Source organism: Miniopterus natalensis, chromosome 9, assembly GCF_054644295.1.
Source record: "Miniopterus natalensis isolate mMinNat1 chromosome 9, mMinNat1.hap1, whole genome shotgun sequence".
NCBI classification, from domain to species: Eukaryota; Metazoa; Chordata; class Mammalia; order Chiroptera; family Miniopteridae; genus Miniopterus; species Miniopterus natalensis.
In genome coordinates this window covers 42,755,462-42,769,605 of record NC_142089.1, presented here as the reverse complement: position 1 = coordinate 42,769,605, position 14,144 = coordinate 42,755,462, and the positions used below count along the sequence as shown (strand labels likewise).

At 34.4% G+C, this 14,144-nt stretch overlaps 1 protein-coding gene across 1 annotated transcript in view; it reads right to left on the bottom strand.

Moving 5' to 3' along the window:
- Positions 1-12,549, bottom strand: part of LRRC7 (leucine rich repeat containing 7) — a 293,661-nt gene extending 281,112 nt beyond the window's left edge. Inside the window, exon 1 of the mRNA XM_087820512.1 lies at positions 12,503-12,549. Coding sequence (XP_087676638.1) covers position 12,503 — 1 coding nt within the window. The 5' untranslated portion in view covers positions 12,504-12,549. The remainder of the gene's footprint in view (positions 1-12,502) is intronic.
- Between the last annotated feature and the right edge of the window lie 1,595 nt (positions 12,550-14,144).

Genomic DNA, 14,144 nt, shown 5'->3' with positions numbered 1-14,144 from the left:
TGACAATATAAAAAAAAAAAAGTAAAAACTGGCAGAATTTAAAAAAATAGGTGTAATTCATTATCAGAGTTCCTATAAAATACTCAGCTGCAGATTATTATAAGCTCTGGAATAGCTAAAGCAGAATAGAGGACTAGTTAAATAAATAGACTGTACTCGTAATGAAATATTATGCTACCTTTAAAAATGATGTAGATGAATAATGAATGATAAGATGTTTATATTGCTTATATTACTCTACTCTGGCTGCTATAAGTCTCATTTTTTTTTTTTTTAATATATCTTTATTGATTTCAGAGAGAGGAAAGGAGAGGCAGAGAGAGAGATAGAAACATCAATGATGAGAGAGTCATTGATTGAGCCCACAACCCGGGCATGTGCCATGACCAGGAATCGAACCCTGATCGCCTGCATCCTAGGCCGATGTTCAACCGCTGAGCCACGCCCGGCTGGGCTGCTACAAGTCTCATTAATTCAGAGATAATATAAACACAAAACCCATGTATTACTATTTTTAATTCAAAACTGATTATATTTATCTTTTTTAAAATCACCTGAGGATATTTTTTCCATTGCTTTTCAAAACTGATTATATTTAATGAAAGAAAATATTTGTCTTATATTACTAAGACTAAAAACCTTAACATATCAAATATTCAGGATTATTTTTTTTATGTGTGTGGCTGTGTGTATGTGTGCATGTGTGTGTTTAGATAAATGTGCCTGGAACTTAATAGGGGTTGTCTTTGATGGTTTATGGAATATTTAAGTTTTCTTTGATTGTATGTATTTTATAACTTTTCTACAATGACTGTTTAGCTTTAGTAATATGATAAAAAATTAATATTGAACAAAATACAGTTAAGCAGGGTTTTGGATTCATTTTTTTTTTTTTTTAGGATCTTGGATTCTTGATAAATATATGTGACCCTCCCAAATGAATCCCCTGCTATTTATGCCATTTAAATGAAGCTCCAACTTTTGCAGTGCACCTTACTGCAAGTAAGTGCACCAAGTCAACACCTCAAACTCCTATTTACGACCCGCTAAAGATAGCAAGAGGAGACACTAAGCCCAGCTGAGTTGCTGGGTAGATGAGGGCAATTAACAACGTTAAGAAAGCAGGATGGATGATTTCTGAGACGTAAAACCGCTCAACTAGATGCATAATCTGATAGAGTAAAGCTAAATAAATGCCTTTGAAAAAAATTACTATTTTAGCAAAGACAGTATTTCTCTGCATAAAAATAGGCACAGTGTTGAGAAATCAGTAGAAGAGGTTTTTAGTGCTAGCAAATAATGTTTTCATAGCTTAAAAAAGAGAGCAGTCGGGGATGACATTTAACATCAAAATTCAGGGGAAGCCTGCAACATTTTCCCACTATTATTTAAAAATAAAATTAAAAATAAATAGGATTCGCTTGTACCTAAGATAAATGAATTAGGTACTCAGTTAACAGAGAAAAGGAAACATGAGCACAAAATAACAAATAATCAAATCATGTTATTATCCATGTTTACTGGACAACTAAAAATTACTTCACTCACTTAGTTTTCACACTCTCTTCTCTGCCCCTGGGTGAATAATGTGCCCTCTCACAGAATCTGAAGAAAGGCATGTTCACAGAGAAGTGGAACAAGGACCAATTAGAAGCTTAATTGCATGTCTAACAGGGAACATCAAGTATCTTCAGGAATCTTGCCAGAATTCCACTAAAGGGTTTTAGATTAAGAGCCAGGAGACCTGAATTCTAGTCCCAGTTTTGCCATTTAAGTAGCCACATGATCTGAGTCAAATCACTTTTTCTTAAACTGTCCTCATGTATAGACTATATTGGTTCTCGTTTCTACGATTCTCTAAATTTACCATGCCTTAACAGAAATATATGTTTTTGATAATTTTTTCTTCGTTGTTTTCTTCCCAAACCCATTGAGATCTCACCCTACACTGGAATCTCCCATAGGAATTAGATACTCTGCACGTCTAGCTGGCACAGAGCCTCTTCAATTCCTGAGCCATTGACTAACTCCCATTCTCTCAGGAATATATAGAGATTCTACTAACCATAAAGATGGTTTATATCTAAGGTGTTAAAGTGGTTTAGTCTATAGAAGTACATTTTAATGAATGTATATGTTCAAAAGGGCATGTTGTTACACCTCAGTCTTCATCCACATCTGATTTTTGAATTTAAAAAAAGAATTATTTCTGTTTATAAAAAGGAGATACAGCCAATTCTTTCATTTTGTCAAAATTTAGAGTCAAAATATTACAAGTATATCTTAAGCTCAATTGAGCATTGCAGAAATTCTCTGTATCTTCTTTAATATGGGGCTGCAGTATTATATTTACCTCAACCTATTTTTTCTCTAAATTACTGTCTATTTGTCAATATGAAATAACCTTTATTTCATTCCCTCACTACAGAATGTTAACATATAAAACTTTAAAATAACTACTGTTTTACAGTTCCTAAGTTTGGACAAGATATTTAGATTACTTCTAAGCTTTTAGGTGTACTTTTTTATTGATTAGGACTTTTGGAATTCCTCAGTGATTGTATACATCTTCTTTTGGACAATTAACTTTGTATATGCTTCCTATTTTTCACTAGATTGTACAACAATGTCCAATTTTTTTTTTAAATTTATTGATTTGAGAGAGAGGAAAGGGAGAAGAGAGAGAGAGAGACAAAAGAAGAGAGAGCGAGATATCAATTTGCTGCTCCACCCATTTATGCATTCACTGGTTGATTCCTCTATGTACCCTGACCAGGATCAAAACCCACAACCTTGGCGCACCAGGATGATGCTCCAACCAACTAAGCTACCTGGCCAGGGCAACAATGTTGGATTTTGTAAAAAAAAAATTTAAAAATCAGTTTATCTGCCATAGTGCTAAATATTTCCTTTATTAAAAAAACAAAAACAAAAATCTCTCTTTATTGAAGTTATGGTCTGGACGTTTTGAAAGTCAGTATTTATAAAATCAGTTTTTAATTTTTATTACTAAATTGGAATTGTTTTTGCAAATGGTAATACATTTTTATGGATTGTTTTCCTATTTTATTATACTTCCTAGGCATTAAATGAAGACTAGCTCCACAGTTTCTATAAAGGAAATAAAGTAAAACACTGTATAGTGTTTTTAAATAAATTAACTACTTAACAATAAAAATGTCTTTTTTTTTTTTTTCCCTATAAAGGGAGAACATTTAGGGAGGTATACATTTTCACATTTTACTTGGGAATACCAAATAGTAACTTCTTGTTACTAATAAGCAAGATCTTTAAATAGTGTCATTCCTATGTCATAGGTGCTTATAAACAGTTCAGAACATCTCATGTTATTCTCTTGTCCTCAAAATGCATCAACAGAGAATCCTTGGATAGATTTACTAACATTCACAGATGGAGACCACTTTCAATAAGTTTAGTAATGAAGATTTTGCTCCAGACAATGGTTTTTCAATTTGTTATTTGACAGAAAAGTGAACACCTTTCAAAATTACAATCCAAGCAAAAATCTACCTTGCAAAACAGTGTCTAAATGCCTTGCCTTATCTGTTTTTTAGGAAGTTAAATTAGGTGCAATTTAGTTTTTTGTTAGCATCTTCCACATGAGTCTTATTTTCTTGAGCTGCTTCCACATTTTGGTAAAACAATAAATAAGTTTATAAAGTTGTCAATATCTAGCTTATAAACATACCCTTTAGCAATTTGTTGCTTTCCATGAGACACAGCTGCAAAACTGTAAGTTAAAATTCACTTCTCTCACTTGCCAAATTAGTAATAATTATTAATGGAGTTGCAGATCCTTGACTGCAAATAAAACTTGTATTTTTCCTAGTAGAAAAAGTTGATCTGCTCCCCTAAACTGAAAGGAAATGTCATTAGTTTTCACATTTCCTTGGCTGATAATTATGGAAGGAGCTGGAGTTTGGAATCCAGTGTTCTCTTTCTGATTCTCTTACTCTCCACAATGGCAGATATCTTGATGGAGTAATAACTACCCAATCTGTCTTGTTCACACGGAGAACACTGCACAGTAGGTGAAGCCAATGAACTACAGGGCGGCTTTATCTTTCTTTCTCTTGCTGCATATTTTATAGCCTTTAATGTAGCTTCATTCCTTGTTAAAAGCATTCTCCAGGCAATTTGACAGATGGGACAGATTTGGTGTGTGTGCATGTGTGTGTTTGTATGGTATTTTCAAACCAAGAACAAATCTGCCTTTTACAAACAGTCTCTAGTTAGAACTCCATAAAGCTGTACACGCTTCTGGTTTTTTTGAGGGGGTTTGGAGGGGTGTTTTTTTGTTAAATGGGAATTTAATATATTGAAACTTCACAGTTTCCAAAAAACCAAACAAACAGAAAACAACAAAAAACAAACAAACCTGCCAAAACAACTAAAATACTAAACTATTGATAATTTAAAAAGAGAAATAAATATGTAATCCCATGCATTCTAAAATAAAAAGTAATAAAACTGCCAGTATTTACACTTCCCCGGTGACTGCTAGAGACAGTTGATAAGCAATAAGTGCCTATAGGGTCATAAGGATCAGGGTGATAAATGTGGTTGACATGATGATATAAGTGCATGTTGACTCAGATCTCTCCTGGGAACTATTTTTACACTGTCCCCACACTCAGAGCTGCCATAAATTAATAATCACCAAAGTGATTAATAGCTTTTATTTAACCATTTTTATATTCATTTGCATGTGATTATGCTAAGATTTTGTATTTATAATTGCAGTATTTTTTAGAGTGTTCTAAGCAAATGTAAAGGCCCACACGAAAAATGTAAAAGCGAACTCTTCAATGCATTCAGAACCTTGCAGTGATGCAGCAAGTCTTGGCTTGTAATTTCTAAATTCCTTAATTTAGAGCTCCCAGGGAAAGCCTCTTTCCTAACGGTAATGGATCTGGAAAAAGTAATTCTCTAAACTATGGTTATTTTTCACATAACATGTATTAATGGGGTGGCCACAGGAATGCATTTAGGCTTACATCTGCCTCTATAGTACAAGATAGATTGAGAATAACAATTAATAAAGAACAGTAAAGGAAAAGAGAGCTATTTAATTGGAGCCCTATAAGTCAATGAAGCATCTATCCACGAAGAAAACCTGTCAGTAAAGGAGTTGGCTGGCAAGAAGTGGGTGGTGGGGAAGAATCTGGAAAAGATTAGTGGCTGCAACAGTAAAATCCCTTACAGCAAAGTATTTAAAATAGTAGCCTAGTCCTTCACATTCATTTTCTCCTCTCTCCTGGGGTGCTGTGAGGCACTCTCTAACCCAGGTCCCTTGCAGGAAGAAACCACTCATTCTTCCAGCTGCTGGAAGGTTGCCTGCTAATGGCTCATAGGTGCATCCCTCTCTGGGCACTGCCTTTTACTGAAGGAAATTATCTCTCCTAGGTTACACTCCTCCAATGACTGGCTAGTGTTGGTTTATAAGCGCAGACACCTTGCTTCACTTTGGCGTGATCTGCAAGGCTTTCCCAGTTCGAGTGCTATCCTAGCCTTGATTGAGGCCTCTATTGCAACCTCATCATAGTTTAATTTCTCTATCTGGCACTCCCAGCAATCCTAGCTTTATCACAGAGCCTGTCTCCAAGGGACCCAACCTAAGACACACTCAGTTCCTTAATCCACACTGTTATGAAGCCCTTCCACAGGCCCCCTACTATATCTTAACCACCAGATTCCATGAACTCTTAGGTTTCTTTGCAGCCTTTATTTAACCCTGTTGAGCAATTTTCCCCCCTAGCACCCTTTCCTTCTTTGCTCCTGTGAACTCACTTTTTACCCTCACCCTCTTCTTACCTCTCCAAAAATTTTATTTTTTGGTAGTTGTTTATTTTATTAACCCAAGTTTTGCTGTCGGTTCTCTTCTGACCTTGCTTTGTATTCTTTCTTGGGAAATCTCATTTGTACCCTTGGCTTTAGTTCCCATTTTTATGGTAAACCCCCTGAATCCACATCTTCAGCTCAAATATCCATCCTTTGTCACAAAAGCCCACTTGGTATTGTTCCCTGGATGTCCCCTGGCTGCTCCTGATAGCTGTTCTCCCTCCCTTCCTCCCACCATGAGCCCCACCTACCTGCCCTTTCTTTACCCTATGGCCAGAGACGGCACATTCAAAGCGCCAATACTGACTGCTATTGTCATTGTTCCTCTGTTGTTGCTTTAAGCAGGAGTTGTTCCATTTCTATTTCATAAAGCTATGACTATAGTTTCTCAACAGTGATAAAATTTTATGATGTTCCCTCTATCTAATACTGTCTCTCATGCAAACTCATTCCTCCTGGCAATACAGTAGAAAGAGAATGTTCCTATGAGTCATATAGAAATAGATTGTACCACTGGTTTCCCTCTAGTAACTAACTGGTAACCATAGAAAAGTCACTTAACTAACTTCTCTGCAGTTTAGATTCTCATTTCTCTTATAGAGGATATCATGAGATCCAAGTGAGAAAAAATGTGTGTATAAATGTACTTGGACTACATAAAAGTTAATCAATAAATGTCAATTTCCCTCCCTTATGCCTTTCTTTTCCTCTCCGGGTTATGGTTCCTGCTATGATTTAAACAACTAAACTCAGTTCCTAAATTTCAGCTAGAAAGTACTCAACCAGACCACAGGTAGGAACTGGGCTCTTTGTTCCACATAGGAAATTTAGGAATTAAGTCAGATGAAGAAAGCAGCATTGGGAAATCATTCACAGGGCATCAGAACACCTCAGGGCACAGAAGCCAGGTTGCTGGCTCATGCAGAGATCTGGCCAGGAGCCGATGGTGTGCAGCTGGTATTAGTCTCTCTTTCTGCCCATCACAGCCTTGAGAGTCAAGTACTGTCAACTTCCCTGTTTACTTCCAGCTTCCTTCTCCTTTGAGAGCTACTTTGTGGCTCACTCAGTTTTCAATGACTTTCTTCCCTCTCATAATATTTATAATCTTTAGACACCAAAGTTGAATATTGACAATAGAGGACCTGAAAACTGTGTAATTGATTTCACTTTTTAGATTCTGAATTCCTGTCCATATAGATGCCACCTATAACCTGTACAAATTGGTCATCAATTTTAGGTTATTCTTCATGGAAAATATTATATGATAATAGAGAAAAACATTGAACAGCAAGAAGTATCTAATTAATACAAAATTCAATAGAAAGCAATAAAGGAGAGAAAAAAATCTAATTAGGAGGGTTAAAGAGAAAATAAATAGTAAGAGGATAGATAAAACCCAATTATATCAGCAAATAATTATAAATGTAAATTGACTACTCCAAGTAAAAGACCAATATTATCAGACTAGGCTTTTTTTAAAAAGGCTATATGATGTTTACAAGAAATCATAAATACTATAAGAACACAAGAAAACTGAAAGTAGAAGGATTCAAAAAGAAATATAGCAATATACAGATGATGAATCATAGAATTGTACACCTGAAACCTATATAATCTTATTAAACATTGTCACCTAATACATTTAATTTAAAAAAACATGCACATATTAACCAAAAGAAAGCTGGCAGTAGTTGTATTAAGAAAGAAAGAGTAGACATTAAGCAAAAATCATCATTAGAAATAAAAAGAAGCATTTCATAATGATAAAGTGGTCAAGCCATAAGGAAGATAAATATTAATCGTTATATCATTTGAGTGGCTTTTCAAGCAATTTTTACTTTCTTCATTATACTTTTATGCATTGGTTGAAATTTTTACAATAAGCATAGATTATATAACCTGAAATAAAACAATAAAGCTATTTTTATTGTGGACAAAAAAAGCAGTACAAAGACTTACCAGAAAAAGTTTAAAAAGATTTGGTGGCTATTATGCTCTAACTACAACCATGAAAATTAAGTCTATAGTGTCAGGGCAAAAAAAAAAAAATAAATAATAATAATAATGCTAATGAGAATCAGGTGGGAATCTTACATAAAAGTGTTACTCTTATTTTCCTCTGTCTTATTTATTTAAGGATTTAAAGATAGTCAAATAATTCTGAGTGTACTTGCTGCAAGAAGTTGGTAACAGTACTTTAAAAAGAATGGGGGAATAATCTAAAGGGAGAAAATCACCCATTCATTCATTCATTCATTCATTCATTCATTCATTCAAAAATAACTTATAAGTACCTACAACATGCCAGGAACAGTATAACTGTATGAAAGTATTACCTGTGCGGCTGTGAAATAATACTAGATAGATAATAGATGATAGATGGATAGATAGATGAAAGATAGATGATGATAGGTGATAGATAGATAGATAGATAGATAGATAGATAGATAGATAGATAGATAGATAATAGATAGATGATAGATAGATAGATAGATAGATAGATAGATAGATAGATAGATAGATAGATGATAGATAGATATAGATAGATAGATGATAGGTAGGTAGATAGATAGATAGATAGATAGATAGATAGATAGATAGATAGATAGATAGATAGATGATAGATTGAAAGATGATAGGTAGATAGAGAGATAGACATACATACACTCTCTGTCTCCAGTCCCTGACAGGCCTCTTGAAACCTTTGTAAATTCCTAAGTGATAAGAGCACTAGCAGAGTCTTTTGTTCTAATATTTGGTCTTTGATGCTAGTTCCTGACACAGGGCTTCTAAATCTCTTTGAGTTTCCTGGGTGATAGGAGTGTCTTTTATTCTAATAAGGTGACTCTGGGTGGGCTCCTGCATGGCTCCTGGATGGGGGCTAGCCACTTGGAAGACCAAGTCATGATTAGAAGCTTGGAATTTTCAGCCCCATCTCCCATTCTCCAAAGAAGGAAGAAGGGCTGGAAATGGAGTTAAAAATTGATCGTGCCTAAATGAATAAGCCTCCATAATATCTCAATAGTACAGGAGTCAAAGAGCTTCCAGATGGTGAACATGTCCACGATCTAAGAGGGTAATCCCCCCCCCCCAACTCCATGGGGACAGACGCTCCTGTGCTGAGAGCCCTTGTAGACCTAGCCCTACATATCTCTTCATCTTGCTGTTCATCTGTATCCTTTATCGTGTCTTTTAATAAATGGGTAAATGTAAGTGTTTCCCTGAGTTGTGTGAGCTGTTCCAGCAAATAACAGAATCCAAGGGGAAGAGGTAATGGGAACCTCCAATTTGTAGCCAAGTTGTACCGAAGTTGTGGGTAACCTGGAGACCTACTACTTGCATTTGCCATCTGAAGTGTGTGGGGGACATCTGAAGTGACTGAGGGCTTAACCTACGAGGTCTGATGCTATCTCCAGGTAGAAAGTGTCAGAATTGAGTTAAATTGTAGGATGCCCAGCTGGTGTCACAGAAAATTGGTTGTTGTGGGAGGAAACCCCCATACCTGTTGTCAGAAGTCTTGTGATTGTGTAGTAGTGTGAGAGTAAAGGAAAAATTGTTTTTTTCCAGCACAGAAGCAAATAAAATATTTGTCAGCCTACTGTGGGAAATCATTTATGAGATTGTTAAATGAAATAATTAATAATGGGGGTCTATACATTTGATAGGATTACCCAGTAATAAAGATATCCTGAACCAAGATACATTCAACTGAATTAGCTATTCAAATTATGGGATGTTTTAGGGTGATTATAACTGAAAGATATTCTGAGAATTAGTCAATCTGAGTTTTAAAAGATCTAAAATTACCTAAAGATAAATCTGAACAACATAATTCTACCATTGGGATTGATATAGAAAGGAGATAAGGTAAAGAATAAAGTCACTATATTAAAAAGGATTCATAAATCCATCTGGCCTCCAAAGTTAGGGTTCCCAATGACTGACTAATTGTGATGTGCAAAAGCTTTTGCTCTCTCAGTCTTCTTCCTCCCAGGCTTTTCAGCAGCACATAACACTTCATATCTATGAATCTTTCTGCTTCTTTGTTTTTTTTTGGGGGTGTGTGTGTTTTAAAATAAAGCAAAAATACTAGAAGCCAGTTTTACTCTTACTTTTGACTACTACTCAGTTTTTTTGTGGCTGATTCCACTTCCTCTAAACAGAATTTTGATGACCTAATATTGACCCTAGGAATTATACCTGTGGTAATGTTCCCCTTTCACTCTGTATGTTTTCTGCCTAATTAAATCTTGGTGGCCTCAATAACTACCTCTATTCAGATAAATTAGGCACATATGTCTTCTAGTCCTAGAGCTTCAGTGCTGAGTTTCCACCATCCCTGTGAAATCCCGTTTTTGCTATGCTAGAGGCACCTGAATTTCACGGGCCAAACTAACATTAGCATTTTAACATCCTCTGCTCAGAGTTATCTTCTCTTCCTTTAATGTTTCAGATCTCAAATAATGGGATCACTATTCACCTAAGCCAAGTTTCTGTAGAAGACAGTGACGAAGGTATTTGTTTCAAATCAAAGTCCCACTCTTTACTGCCACCACTTTAGTTTGACTCTTTAAATTTACCACCTGGATTACTGAAAGCATCAAATTTCTGGTCTTCCACCACCAGACCCTCCCAACAGTCTACCAGATGTTTCTCCTTTTTTCACTGTCTCTTAAGTTCTTCAATACCTGTTAAGTTCTTCATTTCCTTCTGAGCTAAAATTGATGTTGTCTGTTACCAATGAATTCCTCAACGTTTTTACAATTTTCTCTCCTTTATTAAAAAGATAGCCCAGCCTGGCCAGTGTGGCTCAGTTATTGAGCATCAACCTATGATCCAGGAGATCACAGTTCAATTTCCGGTCAGGGTACATGCCCAGGTTGTGGGCTTGATCCCCAGTAGGGGGCGTGCAGGAGGCAGACGATCAATGACTCCCTCATTATTGATGTTTCTATCGCTCCCTCTCACTTCCTCTCTTTGAAATCAATAAAGATATATTTAAAAATATATATATATAGCCCAAATGAACTATTTTAAAATAGTTATTAGAATTTTGAAAGTGCTTTTGCTTTCCATGCTGCTAGGATAAGCCTGTATCACTGTATGAAAACCCAAGATAAAAAGTCTAAATTTATAAACCAGATACATTAAGGTCTAATAATTTACATTATAATGATGTGTTTTTTTTAATCTCTATTGAGTCACAGCTTCGCATTCTTATCAAAATATATGGTTCCAATTGTATAAATATCTAATAAGAGTTTAGATGTGAGGTGAGGTATTTATCATCCAAGACTTGTCATTTATAAAGCCACAAAAGCAGATTGAAAGAGTAGAAACTTCTGTTGGCTTATATAATTCTTTAGGAACCTGTACTGTTAAGCAACTGAAACACAGTTTTAAACATTTTTATAATTATAGAAATTTCTACTATTAAAGGATTTTAATATAAAGATACGTACAATTTCTAAAATATTTTGATTATGGATACTGCCATCATTTCTTATACATTACTGTTTGTAAATATAATCATCACCACTGAAAAATACTTGTTAAATTAAGAACTAACGACTTAAGTTTTATCTTAAAGGTGGGTGGGGTGGATGAGATGAAAGAAGGTAAAGAGAATAGTCAAAGAACAGACGTGCATAGCCCGTGGGTACAGACAACATAGTGGTGAGGGCTAGAGGGAGGGGAGGGCAGGGACTGGGTGGGCAAAGGTGGGGAAAATGGGGGACATATGTAATAATGCCAATAATAAAAATAAAAAATGTATATTATGTATATATGTGCATATAAATGCATCAGTGTATATACATGTATATATAAATGTAATTTTAACATGTAAAATAAGTTTCTAATTGCAAACTTAGTTCCTTAATCCATATATACAAAAGATTTGAGGTAAATGTTTTATAAAATCCTTTTAACTTTAACATTCCTGGTTCTATTACAATCTTCAAGACACATTTGAAGAGAAAGAATCAACTCCAACCACTTAAACATGGAACAATGAAATGCTTCAAAGATGTTTCCTGCCATTTAAATAATCTTATTTACCCTTGCCACATCCTTAAATCCTTTCTTAATCCACTCATCCAAACATTGCAGGATTCAATTTCTTGAAAATGTCAGTAAGTACTGATAAATGGAAAGCTCCTGTTTGTGTCTGGATTTCATTTGATATCACCTTGAAATTTTGAAATGTAACCTTCAAAAGTGATTGTAATTTACTGTAGTCTTAAAAAGCATGATTATAATATAATTTCTATTAATGGTTTATGAGAGAAATGAATATATTTACATATTAGTTAAATTTGTCACAAGGCATAGGGAGGGTCTTACTCTTTTTCATAAAGAAATATATTGTTGAATTAGGGCTCTTGAAATAAGACCTGAGAGACAATATTTAAACTTATCTTTATGACCAAAATCATTTCATTAATACTGACAGAAAATTACTTTCCTGAAATTTGTAGTTACTATTTCTCTTCCTATTTTTGTGATATAATATAGTTAACACAAATACTACTAAATATAAATTTAAAATTACAAGACTATTTGGTCAATATAGAGTAAAATTCTCAGAACACTGCTGAATTCTATATATTTAAGCATAGCAAAATAACATAGTATCTACTTGCTAGTTATTCCTGTCTCTGCAGACTTCTAGGTTGTGACCACTTTGACTTGCATTTTTTTCATGTAGCGGGCTCCTTTAAAAAAAAAAAAAAAAAGAAAATTTAAAAAATTTTAAATGACTGTATTTATAAATTAACAAATACATCTAAATGAACATAATGAGCAAGAATGGAATGTGAAAAGCTTAATCAGATGCTTTTCTAATCATCAGGTTATGCATCCTATCAGAATAATTCCACAAACACTACATTTTAAATATTTGAGCTGTGAACATATAAATTCAGTGTGGAACAAAAGGATGATACTATTGTACAATATTCCTTTTTAAAACAACACTTCAATAGCAGCAAGGAAATTCTCTGTGTAGTGATTTTCCTCCTTTCCTGTTTTATTCCTAATAACTAAATAGTAAATGAGAAATGTATTTTCCTTGTTTTTAAAAATTACAAAAACAGAATTTCTTTTGAAATATTTCATATCTTATAGGTCAGAGCTGACTTTTCTTCTAATTATTCTGAAAAAATAAAGTTTTATGTTCTCACTATTACACCTTAAATGTTGATTTGGTAATTCCTAGTGATAATTAAAAAAAATTGTTTTGACAGTGGCACTTATCACATGTGTGTATATTCATAGCTTAATGTGTTTCATATATTATAATTATAACAATTAAGCCTAAAATACCCATATGCATTTGTAATTATTAAAGTTATTTTCAAAAAGTGATTTCCATGAGATTAATGAAAATATTTACATTTATTTATTATTTTAGTTTATACTCTATTCATTTACAAACCACAGTTGATAGGGGAAATGAAAAAAAATGATACCTTGAAACTACAGTGGTAGCTCGGTTTTCGAATGTAACCCGTTCTGGAGCCCATCCAAGTTCTGAAACGTTCGAAACCCGCGGGATCAGCAGCCGGCAGCTGGGCCTCAGGCCCTTGCCCTCAGCGGAGGCCGCGTGGCGTGTTCTACTTCCGGGGCGCGTTAGAAACTGAAGCGTTTACTTCCGGATTTACGGCGTTCGTAACCCGAAATGTTCATCGATGGAGACGTTCGAAAACCGAGGTACCGCTGTATTTGTTTGAGTACTTGATGTAAAGCCTTTACATTTATAAATCCCATGAATATATAATTATTAAATATATAAGTCAGAACTACAGGGAACCTCCACTTATTAACGGAACAGAGAAGTATTTAGTTCATGCACAGAGGCAGGCACTGCCTAGTGGGTTTCTGGAGTCATAAAAGGAAGCTTTGCTGTTATACTTTAGCGCAACTTTCTAATAAAAAAATTAAAAGGGGGAGAGAAAGAACCAAGAAAATATTCAAGACCTGCTTAGTAAAGTCAATTGTACATTGTAAAACTTAGATACTAAATAACCTTTCCTTAAAATTCGGACTCTAAAGGATATTTTTGGAGAATAAAAACTATAGTGAATTATTAAACAGCAGTTAAAATGCTGGAGATTATGTATTTAACTGATACAATTCTTTACTTGTATAAAACATATAGTCTTAGACTAAATAAAGCTTAGCAAGCCATGTGCTCAGGCTGAAGTAGTTTTCTGATTACAGATACATTATTAGTATGAAATAGAAATTAACTAATTCTTGTAGTTATAATTATTCTTAAT